At 41.6% G+C, this 17,975-nt stretch overlaps 1 protein-coding gene across 2 annotated transcripts in view; it reads right to left on the bottom strand.

Moving 5' to 3' along the window:
- Positions 1 to 17,975, bottom strand: part of LOC148014362 (uncharacterized) — an 89,581-nt gene that overhangs the window by 23,366 nt on the left and 48,240 nt on the right. For both annotated transcript variants that reach the window (XM_087666871.1, XM_087666872.1), the window contains exons 4-5: positions 1,708 to 1,839; positions 1,513 to 1,570 (exon numbers count right to left, since the gene is read on the bottom strand). In XM_087666871.1, coding sequence (XP_087522997.1) covers positions 1,513 to 1,570; positions 1,708 to 1,839 — 190 coding nt within the window. The remainder of the gene's footprint in view (positions 1 to 1,512; positions 1,571 to 1,707; positions 1,840 to 17,975) is intronic.

Here is a 17,975-nt window from a genome sequence, read left to right as displayed (position 1 = left end):
ACGGAGAGACAAGCAGGCAGGGCAGTGTGCAGTTGAAAGCAGAAGCTAACGATACCAGTGGCAGGCAGCGGGGTAAAGGCAATGCAAGCAGGCACTACATAGGTGCAGGTGTAGGCAGCAGGCAGCCTGACAAAGGCAGGTGGATTTTGGAGCCGGGGGGGGGGGGGGGGGGGGGGGGGGGGGGGGCGGGGCGGGGGGTTGTGGGGGGTGGGGGTGTGTGTTGATGGTGGCAGACAAGCAGTGGACTAGCAGCCAAAAGCAACAGGGGAAGGCTGAGCCTGCAAGGGAGCGTAGACAGAAGCGAGCATGTTACAGGTCACCGGTGAAGCATTTGATAACTTTATATGATTGTTTGGAGGGAGATATAAATCTTTAATGACACCAGTGCAAGGTGGCGGAGCAAAGGCAATGTAAGCAGGCACTATGTAGGTGCAGGTGTAGGCAGCAGGCAGCCTGAAAAAGGCAGGTGGATGCAAGGGGAAAAGGAAGGAAGGGGGGGGTCCACAGACAGAGGCAGTGGACAAGCAGCTGAAAGCAACAGGGGAAGGTCGAGCCTGCAAGGGAAGGGAGGGTACACAGGAGGGAGCATGTTACAGGTCACTGGTGAAGCGTTTGATGACTTTATAGAATTGTTTGGAGGGAGAGATAAATCTTTACCACTGTGGAAGTGAAAAGTAATTTCAAATAACCCTCATTACAGCTTCAGAACTGACATCCTATTAAAGACTAAAATGACAAGCTCTTCAAATTTTGAAAGAGGATTTTGCAGAGCAAGTAGTTACACTTAACATTCAGCAGAATCATTTCCTTATTGTCGTGTTTGAGGGTGGTGAACTCTAACCTATAATGGCCTCCTGGATCAACTTGGACAACTTATGAGTCATAGTCTTATCCTAGTTGACAATGATCACAAACACGTGTATCCTTCTCATCTAAGTTGGAATTGTGTCCAAAAGTTATACTTTTAACAGGTAGCAACAAGTCCGTCTTACCAGCAGAGACTTGTCCTCTAATGGCATGCATGAGCAGAGCCAACATGTTAGTACATTAGATCCAAATTATCAGCAGTAAGCAAACAAGCTTAGACTTCATGGGTACTTGACGTTAATACCAATATGGTTAGCACGAGGAGTAACCTTAAGAGCACAAGAAGGTGAGATTGAGAGAATAAAACATGTTACCCATGAATGAACAGAATGAAACCAAAGTCCAACGACAAATTATAGAAGCTAATGAAGACCGAAAGTGTCATGGTCCTTTTGTATGTCACTACATATATATAGAGGTCATAGCTTACATCATAGTGCAAGAAAGTGATAAATCATAACCCATGCAAACATAGAATTCCTCAGTTCAGTATATGATATTTCAAGTGTTTAAAATTTGATTAAAAGCTTGACTTGAGACAACTTTGTTTCCAAATTAGAAAGAAAAAGGCCTTCTAGATTAGCAAACAATCTTCTGAAGTTAAGACTATCTTCTAGCCATGATATGACAGTACGAAGTTTGTACCATTGAGTTTTCTTGCCACAGAGCTTTCTTGAGGAGGAAAACATGTATTTGCCAAACTCTGCAAGCATACAGTGCTGCTTGTTTTAGATTGCAAGGTAGGTGCTTAGGATTACAATAACCAAAATATTTGTGAAGTGCGTGCAGGCAGAAAATGCAAGAAACAGCAACAAACGACTAGCAAGAGGGAGGGTACACCTCACACAAATGCAGATTTCTATCTGCTGAAGAAGGGTTGCATTTCCTTTTTTTGTGTTTCGATTGTGACAATGCAACATAGTAATCACAATGCAAAGCCCCACACATATCAGCAAGGCAATGATCTCTATTCTGTGAAAGAACACGAAAGAAATTTATTAGTTCTCCCTCTTGAAGATTGGTGTATTAACAACGAATTAGCCATATAGTTGGCCACATGATCATTATATATGTGCATATGTGCCCAAACCCATCCTATTAGCAGTACTGATTTCTTTCACTGCTTTTTTGAATATCATCTCCTCTTTGTCAGCCTCCGAGTCAGACAGAGAGGAGCTCTCCCACTATCTGTAGGAGTTGTTTTCGTCAACTCGGTCATTGAAATGGACATTCAGATAACTGAAGGGCATGCAAACACCAACAATTTAAAACAATGAACCAGCAAACAAATTACTCAGACATGAGAGCTAGAATGGCATGTTGTAGAGTAACTTCTATGGATAGCCAGTGGCCTTTACACCATCATGATTGGACTTGATAGCAACTCTGGATACCCTAAATGGCTCATCCCTCGTGTCAACCTGCAAACCCGAAAAATACAAGAGTAGGCCATACCACTAATTTGACCCCAAATCCTCAATGTATCCATGCAGAATTCTTTCCCTATGCGTTTGCCAACAATTGCTCTCACTAATCTTGGCTTTTCCCACAACAAAACTGTCTCAATCGCACTTTAACAGGTGAACCATGCATATCAATGCTGAATACATCCATAACAATGGTTGTATGTCCATAGAAAACTGCATGCATGTCCGACCACTTCCGTATACCCACATGCAGTGACCAAGCATAAATCAGCTTTGATCTGCTCTGATCAGGTAAGATCCTAATTCAGCCCTGATCAGCAAACCATAAAATGGCTGATCAGAAAGCTCTTTGCCAGGGGCTGTTTTTTGGGGCGGGGGTGGGGGTGATGCAAACAGCTCCGTACAATGCTGTCTCAGATCACCTCAATGCTGATCCAACCTGTCCCATTACCATAAAACTGATCCCTATTGCTCCAAACAGCAGATCAATGGAGGAGATGGTGGATCAAGGCTCTTCAAGGTGGAGAAATGGCTGCACAGAAGCCAGCACAATGCAGTTCCTGCTCTCTAGTGCCCAATAATCACTATTCCTCTTCTCGAATGGAATAAATCAGACTTCTTTCAGCCAGCCATGGCTTCTCCCAAGCTTGCAAGCCTCAAATGAGAGAGCTGAAGAGAGAGAATGGCAAGTTTCACTTGGCGAAAAGCCATACTAAATATCCCAAGTTTTTGCCTCTTTTATCAAGACTGAAGAATGCCCAAACTTGCAAGCGGCTGCTCAAACATTTCAAACAGCCTGCCTGAACTTTATTTAATAAGTGGCTGGCCAAACTTTCGAATTAAGATCTAAAACCACTTTGTTTTAAAAGTTTCACTTAACCTTAGAAACCTACTAATTCTTGGGTTCCAATCTTGATTCCTTGGTCTTGCCCTAGTGCCTCAAGGCCTAGACTTTGCTCATTGCATGTCAAGTACTCATGTCCTTCACTACTAATGCAATGGTCACCATGCCCAAAGTTAGAGGTACTAAAGTTGAAGTATTTTTAATTAAAGTTATTATGTGAAGTTTAATTGAAATGTTAACGTTCTTTCACATTTCACATTCTAGTACTAGTCATTCATGGTGCATCAAAGATATAGCCCACGCAAAAAGAAAGGGTAAGGTGAAGTACGTGGAGATGGAAGAGAAGTATGAAGTAGTAGAAGAGTGTAATCCAAGAGTGTAGATGCTATGCTAGAGAGAAAGAGAGAGATGGAATGCAACAGTAGTATAGAGAGTCACATGTTAAACACACCTTGTATTTTCCTTTAAGACATTTTGGTGTGAGCACACCCTATCCATGAGCACTTTTTACCCTCTTGCGTGGGAGGGGACTTTTCCCCATGTGAACACACTTCAATATGTAGGTCTATATTAAACTTAGGGTTGTACCTTGTAATTGCATTCTTGTGATTCATTTCGAGGGAAGGTATTCTTGCATGCTTCTCTATGTGTCTACTCTCACTCTCACACTCTACCCCACTTCTTATCTATTGAGTTTCCCATTTGATCGAATAGTGGTATCAAAGCCATTGTGTCACTGTGTCATCAGCCTTTCCGCCATTGCTACATTGTTTCTATTGCCAGCTCCAACACGCAAAGTTTCTCAAGGTATTGCTGCCCACAGCCACCATCACCTCAGCTGCGATATTTTTTGTTGCACCCTCTCTCTCTACCAATCAGGTACGTTGGGATATGTGTGATGCTCAACCACACTCTTTCATTGCTCTTTCAATCAAAAGACTCATTACTCCACACATCTGCTCATGTTGGACTGCGAAAAGTGCTTGGGATAAGCTCGCATCTCTTTATCATATCAGGAACGAGGCACACTTTGCCTATTTGATGAAGCAATTAGATTCCAAGAAGATGCATGAAGGGGACAGCATTGACAAGGAGATACCTGAGAGCTATTTTGTCTCTACTATGCTTGGTGGGCTTCTATAGTCCTATCAAACATTTGCTACCACCTTGCATGACTAGTTTCTTAGGGCAATGGGCATCAATACTCTCTTGATGAGTTGACCGCACTTCCATTACAGGAGGAGCAGAAAAGTCTCCACCACTCTGCTACTACCTCGGATAATCAAGCCTTTGCCTCCTCTCATCATAGAAGCAAAGGGAAGTCATTAGGCTCTTCATTCAACCATCAAAAGGGCAAGGGTAACTCATTCACATAAAGAAAAGGACAAGCAAAAAAGAAGAGATGCAACTATTGCCACAAGCCAAGGCATGAGATCTTTGAGTGTGACAAGCACAAGGCTACAAAGGAGAAGAAACAAGCCTCATTGGTTGTTATGACAGCCATATCTAGTGCTCCTAGTGGTGGGAAGGATGAGGCAGCTCATATTGCAGAAACTTTCTATTCATATGCTTTTGCAATGTCTTGTTTTTATGACCCCACCATACATGATGTAGGCCTTTTAGTAGAGGATAGTAAGCAGAATTGGTATATTGATAGTGGTGCTAGCAAGCACATCACCTCATGCAAGCATCTTTTTATTTCTTTGGTTGATGCCACACAAAGGGACATTGTCACATGTGCCAACAATGCTACTTATAAAGTTTAAGGCATTGAGAAAATCCTTATCACTATAGTGAATGGGAATGTTGTCACCTTATATGATGTTTTGTATGTAAATGGCATTCAGAAGAACCTATTATCAATGTTAGACATTGCTACTAGTGGCTTTGAAGTTTGCTTCATTGGGCCATGGTGTGTGCTTAAGGACACACATGATGATGATGGGATTGTCATCACTAGTACTTTATGTCATGGCTTGTACAAACTTGATGTTTGTGATAGACAACCTTGTTCAGAAGCTATGGTTGTGGATGGTTCGGCCTTGTCTATTGTTGAGTTTATCATGCTTGAGTCCTCTTTTCCCTGCTATATGCAAGAGTTTAGGATTGAAGAAAATATACCTCTCCTTACTACTTAGCTCTCTGCCTCTAGTTCTCTTTATGACTATTACAAGCACTTAAACTTGACAAATGTATTTGGAAATACAAATTTAAAGTAGAGCTTGAAATCCTATCATGTTAGAAGCTCAAGTCGGATTTCCAAGCAAAAGGCATCATCCATATCTCTGTATAAAATTCCAAAACCTAGCCATTCACAATAAAGTTAGGGATTTTTAGGTTTTTCCAAAAATGCATCACATATTTAGCCCAACCCCTAGAGTGCAAACATTTATGTGTAGTAGTTTTCTTTGAAAAAAAATAAGACTTGTCAATAAACTAGTCTCTTTTCCAATCCTTTGGTCTTCTCTTTGATTTTTTCAAAAATCAAGGTCTCAATAGATATTGTCTCTTGTGGATTGTTTTTTCTCATTATCTACTTCCTCACAAGGTTGTCCTTATCTCAACATGATCATGTCTCCCATAATTTTCTATCCACTTTCAGTCACTCAAAATCGGTCAAGAAAGGCTTGTTTGGTTGCTTCATACTCAAATTGAAACAGAGGGTTTCTTTGGTTCAATTTTCTTTCATAGGTCTCTATCCAATTTCTACCCTCATCTAAGTAATTGGTATTTGAAGATTTATGCTCAGTTTGGGCACTTGAATTTTCACAGCTTGTCACACTTGTACAAGGATAATATGGTGTATGATTTGCCCGAAATGTGTGTGCCATATCAGCACACATGTGAGGGATGTTTGCTTGGCAAAATGCACAGATTTGGCTTTTCCAAGGGTGGAAGTGCAAGTCCACACAAAAATTGCAGCTTGCGCATAATGATATATGTGGTCCTATGCACACTCCCTCTCTTAGTGGATGTGTCTACTTTGTTACCTTCATTGACAACTATATACGCCACACATGGGTGGTTGGCTTGAAGGCCGAGTCAAAGGTATTTTCATGCTTTTAGTATTTTATTGCCATGGCGAAAAACTCCAATGGCTGTAAATTAGTTACTCACTGCACTAACAAAGGAGAGGAATACATGTCAATGGAATTTGCAACATTTCTTTCTTCTAGGGGCATTATTCATTAGTGCACTATGCCTTATACACCACAACAGAATGGTCTTGCCAAGCACAAGAATAGATCTCTTATGGAGATGCCCATATGTATGCTTAAAGAAAAGTCTTTGCCAAATGAGTTTTGGTTGGATGCAATTCATACAGCTTCCTATGTGTTGAATTGTTCACCTACTTGGGCATTACAAACTGTCATGCCTTATGAGGCATGGAATGGCAAAAAGCCAATGGTTGCATACATGCATACTTTTGGACATCTTGCCTACACTCATGTTCCGTCTCAAAAGAGACAATTTGCACGACAAAGCAATTACATGCAAGTTTTTTTGGGATACAGTACTGAAATGAAAGGCTATCAACTATATCAACTAGTTACAAGCAAAGTGCTTCTTAGTGGAGACGTTGTCTTTGCTGAAAATTCACAAATATATTTGTGTGATTGCAAAAATCAGTCAATTGTTGGCCCCAAAGATGCGTTTGAATTGCTTATGCCATTATTCAAATTGTTGCCAGAGATTATTGAGCATGCACCCACTCAAAGCTATGCACCATTGCAGTGAATTCAACAACCTGCCCATGCTGATTTTCAGCCTGATCTTTCTTCTCTTGAGGCAATAGATCATGATGACGCAGAGACCGCAAAGAGGGCTGCTCTTCAGGAAGCAAAAGCATTGCCTAGATGGCTGCTTGATACCTTATAGTATAGTAGACAAGCTGCCTGAAACCAGCCTTCCTTCTCGGATAGGGTGGTTTAACCTGATTAAGCAATTAATTACAGCAATTAGCAAATGAACATAAACTGAAATGCTCACTTTACCTTCATAAACTTGGACAGTGGACACCTTGTTGGCCCCAAAACTAGCGCCCCTTTCTGTATTTCTTTAATTTCAATTGCTGATGGATAAATTAAACGCCGAGATTTCACAATCTCCTTGGCTGATTCAAAAGCCCCTTGTTATTTCAATAATTAGCGAAGCATTCAGGCAAATTGCCTCTTGATTTTCACCCAAGACTTGCTCTAATGGAACCCCAACTGGTCAAATGCTGCCCCAAATTCACAATAGATGGACTGGCATCTGAAATCCTCACAATTCCACGAATTTCCGGTGCTCATTTCAGTGTACAATGCCTTTGACTGATGGGACGGGTCCCAAGGTGGCTGCTAAACCCTAATTACTGCTGTAATTTAGAGTTTACAGCAGTAAACTCTCTGCTGTCCACCAAATTTGGTTGTACTCTGCTACCAATGGCTGAAAATTACTGAGAATGCTTGAGCATAGACTAGAGGAGATGAGAGAATGCTGTAGAGAGAGAGAAAATCAGCTGAAATGTATCTTTTGATTCATAGCTCTGATGACAAATCTGATGGCACCAACAGCTTCAAAAGGGGGGTAAAACACCAGCTTAGCTGGCAAGCCCTCCTCTCCTACCACTGCCCTTCTTGAGGCAGAAGAGAAAACCTACGGCCCCCTGTCGTGTCGCGGCGCACGATCAGTTGTTGTCGCCTCTCAGAGCCAAATTTGATCACCTCCTCTCCCTCCACCAAGCTCAGAATGGCTGCAAATCAGCTTCCACCACCCTCCAACAGCCTTCTCCCTAGTTGTATGGGAAAGTTTTGCCAAGTGGCAGCCTTCCTAATGCATTTTCAGCCATTAAATTAATTTTTCAGAATTAATTAATTCAAAAAATTAATTTCAGCCCTTTTGACCCTGCCAAAAATTAAACATGCCCATCTGTAATGAAATTGGCTAGGCCATTTGCAACTTGGAGTGGTTCCCAACCTCTGTTGACCCTTAGACTAGCATTAATTAATTAATTAATGCTAGTCCCTAATGTCACCACTGACACTTAATGGCCAAACAATTGTCCTAGGGTCCAACTTGACACCAACTGACCACCAAAACCCAGTTGGCATAACTTAACACAACTTTTGCATTTAACACTCACTGCATCCTCGAGGTCCTTGGCCCATTCCCATGAAATAACTGCCATGTGCATCACATGTGCTAAACAACCTTGCACATTTAATTAGTAACTTAATCAAATGTTACTAGCAAGATTAAAGCATCTCAAAATCTCGCGTCCCCGTGACAGACCTCCCCCTTGAAAACCTTGCAATCATCCTCAATTGCATTGCATTGCGCCAAAGCAAAAGTATATTGCACTAGAATTTCAATTTGGCATGACAGTCACCACAACATTGGCCACTGTTGTCGAATCGTTGCATATGCGCAAAACTTATTGAAAATTTCCAGCCAGCAAAACAAAATAGAAAACTGAAAAACAGTCCAAAACTATTGCTAGAAACCATTGGATGCATCCATAACTCATGTTTCTCAACCGTTTTGACTTCAAAACCGCAGTAAAGCATATTCTCAGCATAACCCATGGCTGAAACTGTCAATGACATTCGTTTGCGTGCGGCTGTCCATGGAATCAGTTGTAAACCATTAAAAACTGAGCATGACCTGATCATAAACTGATATGATAACTGATCACAAATGGCTGCAAATGTGACTCGGAATTGATCACAAGCTGATGGTAAAAAAACTGGTCAGAAGTTGATGCAAAAGCTGATGCAAAATTGATCCCAAAGTGATCATAAACGGTTCTCAAACTAATCAAAAACTGAGCTGAAACTAATCAGAAATCGATCTCAAAACTGAGGCAAAAACTCATGCCAAACTGGTCCAAAAACTCATGCATAAGTATAGTCTTAGAGCCGCGGTGACAACCATACTCATATACATGTATCTCACAGTGACTAGTACACCGAGTAGTGATCTCATGGCAGACATACTATCAGTACAGTACCTTGGATGCATGCTAAATATATCCAAGATCCACTACATATGAGAGCTGTCCAAAACCGGTGGAGTGGAAGTGCTACCTCCCCCTTGAGCATCAAGCAATGCTCCGAACGCCCACTCTGCTGAACCTGAGTAAGCCCAATCCAAAGTCGGCTCTAACTGAAAGGCATCGAGATAAAGTTGCAACAACTCAGGATGGTCTGCCAAGTCATCCTCTTCCATCCATTTTGCATCCATTGGTGAATAATTTTTACACTTCACCAAATATCTTTTGGAAACTTTACCTCTGACCTTCCTTTCCTTATGTGCCAAAATCTGCTCGAGTACCAAAATCTCATCTAGTTTCTCAACCTCTCGCTGAATTTCAGCAGATACATCTTTTAGCACATCACCACGAAAAGGTCTCAACAAACTGACATGAAAGGCATTGTGTATCCGCCAATGTGGAGGTAATTTCAGCCGATATGCAACATCGCTGACCTTTTACGACACTTGAAAGGGCCCATAGTATCTCATGCTGAACTTCGGATACAACCTCTCTCTTCCCTTCATCTTTTTCAGCCTTGCCTTTTCGAAACGCAGCAATACATAATCGCCCTTTGCAAACTGCAAAGCACGTCTATGGCGATCAACTGTCCGCTTTTGCTTGTCCTGTGATCTCTGAAGTGCATACTTTATCTTTGCATAGGCTGCATCCAAGCTTTCCACAAAGCGATCAGATGATCAACCTTTATCTTCTTCCTCACCGGAATGAAATGGGCGTGTTCGTAAACTTGCAAATAATAGTCCATATCCCATCATTTCCTGTAGGTGTCCTAGGAAGCTCAAAGATAAAGTCCATAGCAATGCTTTTGCAAGCGCAAGGGCTGCAACAAGCCCGGCATCTCTTGCCTATCATGCTTTACCTGTTGACATATGATGCATGCCCTAACATACCGCTCTACATTATGCCTCAAAGCGGGCCAATAAAAGAAATGCTTCACTGCCTTGACTGTGGCATCAATATCTCTGTGTCTTGCATACGGAGGAGCATGACTTTCAATGATCACTCTAGACCTCAAGTCCGAATCAACAGCATATTGCTCTTTCATGCCATCCAACTCAGTGTGAGAAACCATAGTGACGGCTGAAATTTGTGGCTTATGTGATAGTGCATCAGCCACAACATTCTTTTTACCATTAATATGTACAATCTAAAAATGAAACATAGAGAGAAAATTTGCTCATCTCATATGCTTCTCTGACAACTTTGTTTGCGTCAAAAAGTACCTCAAAGTCTAATGGTCTGTCTGCACTGTAAAATCAGCCCCTAACAAATAATGTTTCCACGTAGACTGCATTAATTACAACCAAGAGCTCTTTCTCATAAACCTGTAATTCCTCTCTGCACCGTGGAAATTTTGGCTCTCATAAGCCACAACACGGCCATCTTGCATAAGGACAGCTCCAATGTTGTTACCACATGCATCACACTGAACCACAAATGACTTCCTTAGATTAGGCAACAGAAACACAAGATCTGAACTCATCTTTTCCTTCCAACTTTTCAAATACTGAAATTTCCACTGCTGTCCATCTAAATGGCACATCTTTCTTTTGCAAAGCATGCAATGGAGATGCAATTTCAGCAAACCCGCGTACATACTTTCTATAGTAAGAACATAAACCCAAGAAGCTGCGGATCTCGTGGACATTCTTCAAAGCTGGCCATGAACGTATTGCTTCAACCTTAGCAAGGTCCATACGAATACCATCAGCCGATACAATATGTCCCAAGAAATGGATTTCATGTAAAAAGAATTCACTCTTCTTGTCATTGATAACCAACCTATGCTTACGTAGCTCATTGAAGACAATGTCCAGGTGCTTTCTATGCTTTGTCTCATTCTTTGAATAGACAATCATGTCATCAAAGAAAGTATCCACAAATGCATTATGTGACCGAAAGATGTGATCCATCATCCGATTAAAAGTAACAAGAGCATTCGTAAGTCCAAAAGGCATGACAAGAAATTCATATAGTCCAAAAGATGTCCTGAAAGCTGTCTTAGGCACATCCTCCGGTCTAATGCATATCTAATGATACTCACTTTTCAAATCTATACGACTGAATATTGCTGCCCCCTGCAATCTATCCATAACATCATCGATCCGAGGGATTGGAAAGCGGTTTTTTATCGTGATCTTATTCAGAGCACGATAGTCAATGCACATACACCATGAACCATCCTTTTTCTGCACCAAAAGCACTGGAGAACAGAAAGGAGATGAGCTAGGCTCAATCAGCCCTTTTTCTAACAGCTTGTTTACCTAACTCATAATCTCCTCTTGTTGGGTTGCACTGACTCTATAGGGTGGTTTATTAGGAGGGCTACTTCCAGGGATAAGATCTATGCCATGATCTTCATGTCTTTCAGGTGGTAGCTGCCCTGGAAGTGACTGAGAGAAGCAATAAGCATACATTCTCAGAAATGGCATGCGATCCTTCTCTAATTTAGACATATTCCCAACATTCACACTATCATCCTTGTCCTTAGCAAAAAGTAAATACGCTGAAATATGATTTTTCATTACTTTAGAAATAGCAGTTGTAGTTACAACAGGGACAGATTCCCCTTTCACCTTTACATCAAGTGTGAGTGTCTTTCTCTTATGTTGAATAGTGATCTCTTTTGCATATAAATCAATCACTGCATGCATATGGTGGCACCATGGCATACCAAGCAACACATCACAACCCTTAAGTGGAGCAATGTAAAACTCTTCGTTGTCCACATATCCCTGTATGTGCAAAGCTTTCCAATGAGTAGTGTGACTGGTCAAATGCTGCCCCAAATTCACAATAGATGGGCTGGCATCTGAAATCCTCACAATTCCACGAATTTCCGGTGTTGATTTCAATGTACAATGCCTTTGACTGATAGCACGGGTCCCAAGGTGGCTGCTAAACCCTAATTACTGCTGTAATTTAGGGTTTACAGCAGTAAACTCTCTGTTGTCCACCAAATTTGGCTGTACTTTGCTACCAATGGCTGAGAATTACCAAGAATGCTTGAGCATAGACTGGAGGAGATAAGAGAATGTTGTAGAGAGAGAAAGAAAATTAGCTGAAATGTATCTTTTGATTCGTAGCTCTGATGACAAATCTGATGGCACCAAGAGCTTCAAAAGGGGGGTAAAACACCAGCTCAGTTGGCGAGCCCTCCTCTTCTACCGCCGGCCTTCTTGAGGCGGAAGAGGAAACCTACTGTCCCCTGTCCTATCACGGCAAGCGATCAGTCGTCGTCGCCTCTCAGAGCCAAATGTGATCACCTCCCTCTCCCTCCACCAAGCTCAGAATGGCTGCAAATCAACTTCCACCACCCTCCAACAGCCTTCTCCCTAGTTGCATGGAAATGTTTTGCCAAGTGGCAGCCTAATGCATTTTCAGCCATTAAATTAATTTTTCAGAATTAATTAATTCAGAAAATCAATTTCAGCCCTTTTGACCTTGCCCAAAATTAAACATGCCCATCTGTAATGAAATTGGCTAGGCCATTTGCAACTTGGAGTGGTTCCCAACCTCTGTTGACCCTTAGACTACCATTAATTAATTAATTAATGCTAGTCCCTAGTGTCACCACTAACACTTCATGACCAAACAATTGTCCTAGGATCCAACCTAGCACCAACTGACCACCAAAACCCAATTGGCATAACTTAACACAACTTTTGCCTTTAACACCCACTACATCCTCCGAGTCCTTGGCCCGTTCCCACGAAATAACTGCCATGTGCATCACATGTGCTAAACAACCTTGCACATTTGATTAGTAACTTAATCAAATGTTACTAGCAAGATTAAAGCATCTCAAAATTTCACGTCCGCGTGACACTGCCCCTCTTCCTGGACATACTAGAGCAACTTCTTGTCAGGTATTAGAAAACTTTACAAACTATGCTTTATTGGCCATTGGTTGTGGTGAAGAGCCTCTTTGTGTTAAGGGTGCTTTGGAGGATACACATTGGCTGGATGATATGCAATCAAAGTTGTAGATCATTGATGAGAACAATACTTGGGAATTACGTGACTTGCCTAAAGGCAAGCATGTCATTGGCACTTAAGTGGGTCTTTAAGCTTAAATGTCATGCAAATGGTAGCATTGATCGCTAATGAGAAAGTCTATGTCAGCCACCACGGTTTGCATAAGGGGAATGGAAAAGAAACTTTGCCATTTGCAGAAAGCCTTGTATAGGTTGAAGCAAGCACCACATGCATGGTACAAAAAGATTCATTCTTACCTGATTGGCCTAGGCTTTCAAAACAACTCAACTAAGAGCGCCCTTTACGTTAGACGAGAGGGGCATGATCTCCTCATTTTGAACTTATATATTGAAGCCCGATAAGAGCTTCTGACTTCAAAGGATTAAGAGTCCTACGCTGTGAGGATGACACCTCAACAAAATGGAGTGGCTGAAAGGAAAAATCGCATACTAATGGAAATGACCAGATGTATGCTGACAAGTAAAGGGTTGCCACACATGTTTTGGCTTAAGGGCCTTCAATGTGCAAACCATGTACTTGATCGTACTTTCACTCTTATCGTCTCGTACTTTCACTATGCTCACACTCTCTCAAGCCGTCACACTCACTCGTTCACTCCTGCTCGGCCTCCATCTCTCTCAACTGTGCCCCTCTTTATCCAACAAGAGCTTAAGGCTCTGCGCACTTCCGAGATCAAGGGGCAGTCGAGTGACTGCAGGACAGGGCTAATGTCCAGTGAGTAAGCCCACTGACGAGCTCACAACAAGCAGGCAACCTTCAAACAAGCGAGCTTCAGACAGACGAGCGTCAGACACGCGAGCAACAAACAAGCGAGCGACAGGCAGGCGACTTGTTGCAACTGGCGACCAGCGCAAGGTTCTTGCAGGCGAGTGTGGACCAAGCGTCTGTTACTGCGCGTGGTCAAGACGTGAGGCGATTGACATTGTTTGGCAAGGAGACTCCGTGTCGCAACGGAGGGGGCCAACGTGGAGAACTGCAGCAAGGTGTGAGACACACGAGTGGAACGGACGCCAACGGGCTGTCACTACCGTGACGATCAACGACCTCCCGTCAAGTCTTCTAAAACCAAAATTTCTTTTAATTTTTCAATTCCTTCTCCTTGGCGGGAATTCACACACCGAAGGCACAGGTCTCAATTTTGTGCAAAATCGAGCCTAAAATTTGGGGCTTTTCCCAAATTTGACATCATTCATGCTTGTCAATGACTTTCGAGTCAGAAATTGCAGACATTGCAAGTGGTGACCCAAATTAATTTGGGGATTTTGCCAAATTAGTCAAAATTTTGCTTCTTTGAGCAAAATTTCCTGACATTGGATCCTAGAAACTTGGGGCTTTTCATGTATTGGCAAAGTTTTGCTCAGATGGGTCAGATTGACTGACATTTATGCAATTTTAGACTTGAAATTTTGGGGAATTGCGCAGAATTTGGTAAATTTCTGCATCTTTTGCCCGTGTAGTGGCTGGTTAATGTATAAACAGTAGAGATTTATTTCTGGTTGAGGAAAAACAGCAGGGTATTTTGCTAGTTCAGCTTGTGCTTCCGCAAATTAGTGCATTTACTATTGTGTTCGTGATAAAATGGCTGCAACTTCTTCCAGTTCAGACATCAAGAGTTTGATGGAGATCAAATGGTTTGATGGTCATGGCTTTGACCTTTGGAAAGACCGTATGCAGGGCATTTTGTTCCTGAAGGATTGTGAGGATGCTTTGCAGGAAGATAAACCCACACTAATCTGATGCAGATTGGGCCAGAGTGAATAAAAAGGCTGTGGCTTACATAAAGATGGGTATCACTGATGACATTCTAACAGACATTAAGGGTTTAGACACAGGTTATGCAATATGGGAGAAGCTGAAAACTACTTATGAGATCACCACACCCGTTAATCAAGTGCATTTAATGCGCAAGTTGGTGAATATGCGACTGGATGAGTCAAAGCCTGTAGCTGAGCACTTAAGTGCATTTACAAGGATTCTAAATCAGCTCAAAGATGCAAACTTGGACTTTGATGATAAGTTGAGGGCGATCTTTTTTATCATGACACTGCTCGACTCTTGGGAAACCTTGGTGGTTTCACTCAGCAATAACCCCAATCTCTCATATGATGGGGTGAGGGGTTCTATCTTGAATGAAGAAATTAGACATGTGTCTAGTGGAGAAGGCAACAACTTAGCTTATAATATAAGAGACAGGGCTGGAAAGAAAAATGCAAATGCAGGGCAGAGAAACAGGAGCAAGAGCAAAGGAAAGGATAAGAGTGACATTACTTGCTATCACGGTGGTCGGAAGGGCCACAAGAAACCTAATTGCAAGTATTATAAGAAGGAACGAGAGAGAAAGAAGAATGCAAGAGATAAAAAGAAGAAGGAAGAAAAGACAAATGCATCAAAGACAAACAAAGGCAAAGAGAAGGCCAATGGGGTCTCTAGCGTGGTCATAGAAGAGCTTTCAGATACAGAGGCTCATGTATTATGTGCAGTTGATTATGATGCCCTTGTATGTCACATGCAAGATATGCAAATTACCAAGGCTGATGTGATTGATGTACTCTTGTCAGTTGATGATGGTGTCACTCAAACTTGGATTGTAGACTCTGGTGCCTCTTTCCCTATAACTCCTTGCTTGGAGTGTTTTGCTATGTTCAATGCAGGTAGTTATGGAAAGGTGTACCTTGGAAATAACCATGCTTGCAACATTGATGGGATTGGCATTGTACACTTGTCTTTAGACAATGGTCAAGAGCTTGTGTTGAAAGATGTCAGATATGTGTCTGGCATTAAAAAGAGTTCGCTATCTGTTGGTTAGCTTGACTTGCATGGCTATACCACACTGTTTGGTGGTGGTTTGTGGAAAGTAAAAAAGGGTTCCATGCTGATTGCAAAAGGAACCAAGAAGGGCACATTGTATTGTTTGTATTGTAAAGCCTTGAATGGCAAGTTTCTTGCAGTTGCTGAAATTTGCAGCCGCTTGGAGTTATGGCATAAGAGATTAGGCCATACAAGCCAAAAAGGACTTGATGTCCTTACCTCTCTGAAGAGGGTTGATGGAAAAGGCTCTAAACTTGATTTTTGTAATGAGTGTCAGTTTGGAAAGCAAATAAAATTTTCCTTTTACTCTGGTGTCTCTCGTAAGTCCAATGTCTTGGACTTAGTGCATTCTGATGTATGCAGTATGCCTGTGAAATCATTGGGTGGTGCTGCATATTTGTCTCCTTTATTGATGATTGTTCTGAGAAGATTTGTCTCATGAGTTTACACACAGCCATGCAGATCATTGCTTGTACATGAAAAAGGATACAGATGGCAGCCCCATCATACTTGTTTTGTATGTGGATGATATGTTACTAGCTGGGAAAAGAAAAACTAGCTTGGATGCTCTCAAAAATCAGCTGAAATCAACTTTCTCCATGAAAGATTTGGGGAATGCACATCATATTTTGGGCATGAGGATTCGTAGAGATGGAATGCAGAAATTGTTGTTTTTATCTCAAGAAAAGTACATTAGAAAGGTACTGGACAGATTTAACATGGCTGAAGCTAAACCTTTTGGGGTACCCTTACCTCCTTATCTCAAGCTTAGCAAAGCCAATAGTCCGAAAGATGACGTGGAAGCAAATGCTATGAAGGAAGTTCCTTATGCATCAGCTTGTGGCTCTCTTATGTATGCTATGGTTGCTACTCGTCCAGACATTGCTCATGCAATGGGAGTTGTTAATAAGTTTATGTCAAATCCTGGCAAAGCACATTGGGAGGTTGTCAAGTGTATTCTTCGATACCTTAAGGGTACACAAAGAAAAAGTATTTGCTATGGGCAAGGTGCACTTAGTTTGCAGGGTTATTGTGATGCAGACATGGCACGTGGCTTGGACACTCGGAGGTCCACCAACGGGTATGTCTTTACACTTGCTAGTGGGGCTGTTTCTTGGTGTTCCAAGTTGCAGAATATTGTTGCATTAAGTACCACTGAAGCTGAATACATATCAGCTACTGAAGCTTCTAAGGAAGCTATATGGTTGAGCAAACTATATTCATGTATGTCAAACATCTTCTACACTTATCTACATTGGCAGTCAGAATCCTTTGGCCATTGCATCATGCATGAAATCAAGTGTTCCATGCCTGCACAAAGTATAAAGTGAGGTTCATTATCGCTATGTCAGAGAGAGAGAGAGAGAGAGAGAGAGAGAGAGAGAGAGAGAGAGATGGTTAATTTTATGAAAAAAAAAAAGAGAGATGGTTAATCGACGATATTCTATAGTCTTACATTCTAACACAACACGACTTGGTAGATCTTTCAAAAGGGCTCTTGCTCAACCTAAGTCTGAATCTTTTCAGCAAGCTCTTCATTTATTTACTTTTGTTACTTGATTTAAACACTCCCTAATTCAGTAATACCATGGAGGAGGTTTTTGCAGGCTTTCATTTGATGCCTTTATTGTCCTATTATGTTCCTTGTAGGACTAGCTATAGTCAATTACAACAGTACACATCTGACACTTAGTTCTCATGACACTTAGGGCACTTAGTCCTAAATTTAGGATGTAGGGTTACTTTATGTTAATGAACCCTGCTTTCATTTGTAACAACAACTATGTCTTTTTGCTGCAATACAGTTTGTGTTGGCTTGCTCTTTCTGTATCATTCTCTCCCTCAACTCAACAACAAATCTAATGTCTTTAGCAACTAGCTGTAATTTCAGACAGATAACAGATTTAAATCCTATTTTTTCATATGTATTCCTTTTAAGCCATGTAATCAGGCATGCAATTTCGGACCAAAAACAGATTTAAACCCTAGTTTCTCT

Source organism: Lygodium microphyllum, chromosome 25 (assembly GCF_053477565.2).
Source record: "Lygodium microphyllum isolate KBCC chromosome 25, Lygodium_microphyllum_v1.1.10, whole genome shotgun sequence".
NCBI lineage: Eukaryota > Viridiplantae > Streptophyta > Polypodiopsida > Schizaeales > Lygodiaceae > Lygodium > Lygodium microphyllum.
The sequence above is the reverse complement of the archived record's forward strand: the minus strand, read 5'-3'. Positions and strand labels throughout refer to the sequence as shown.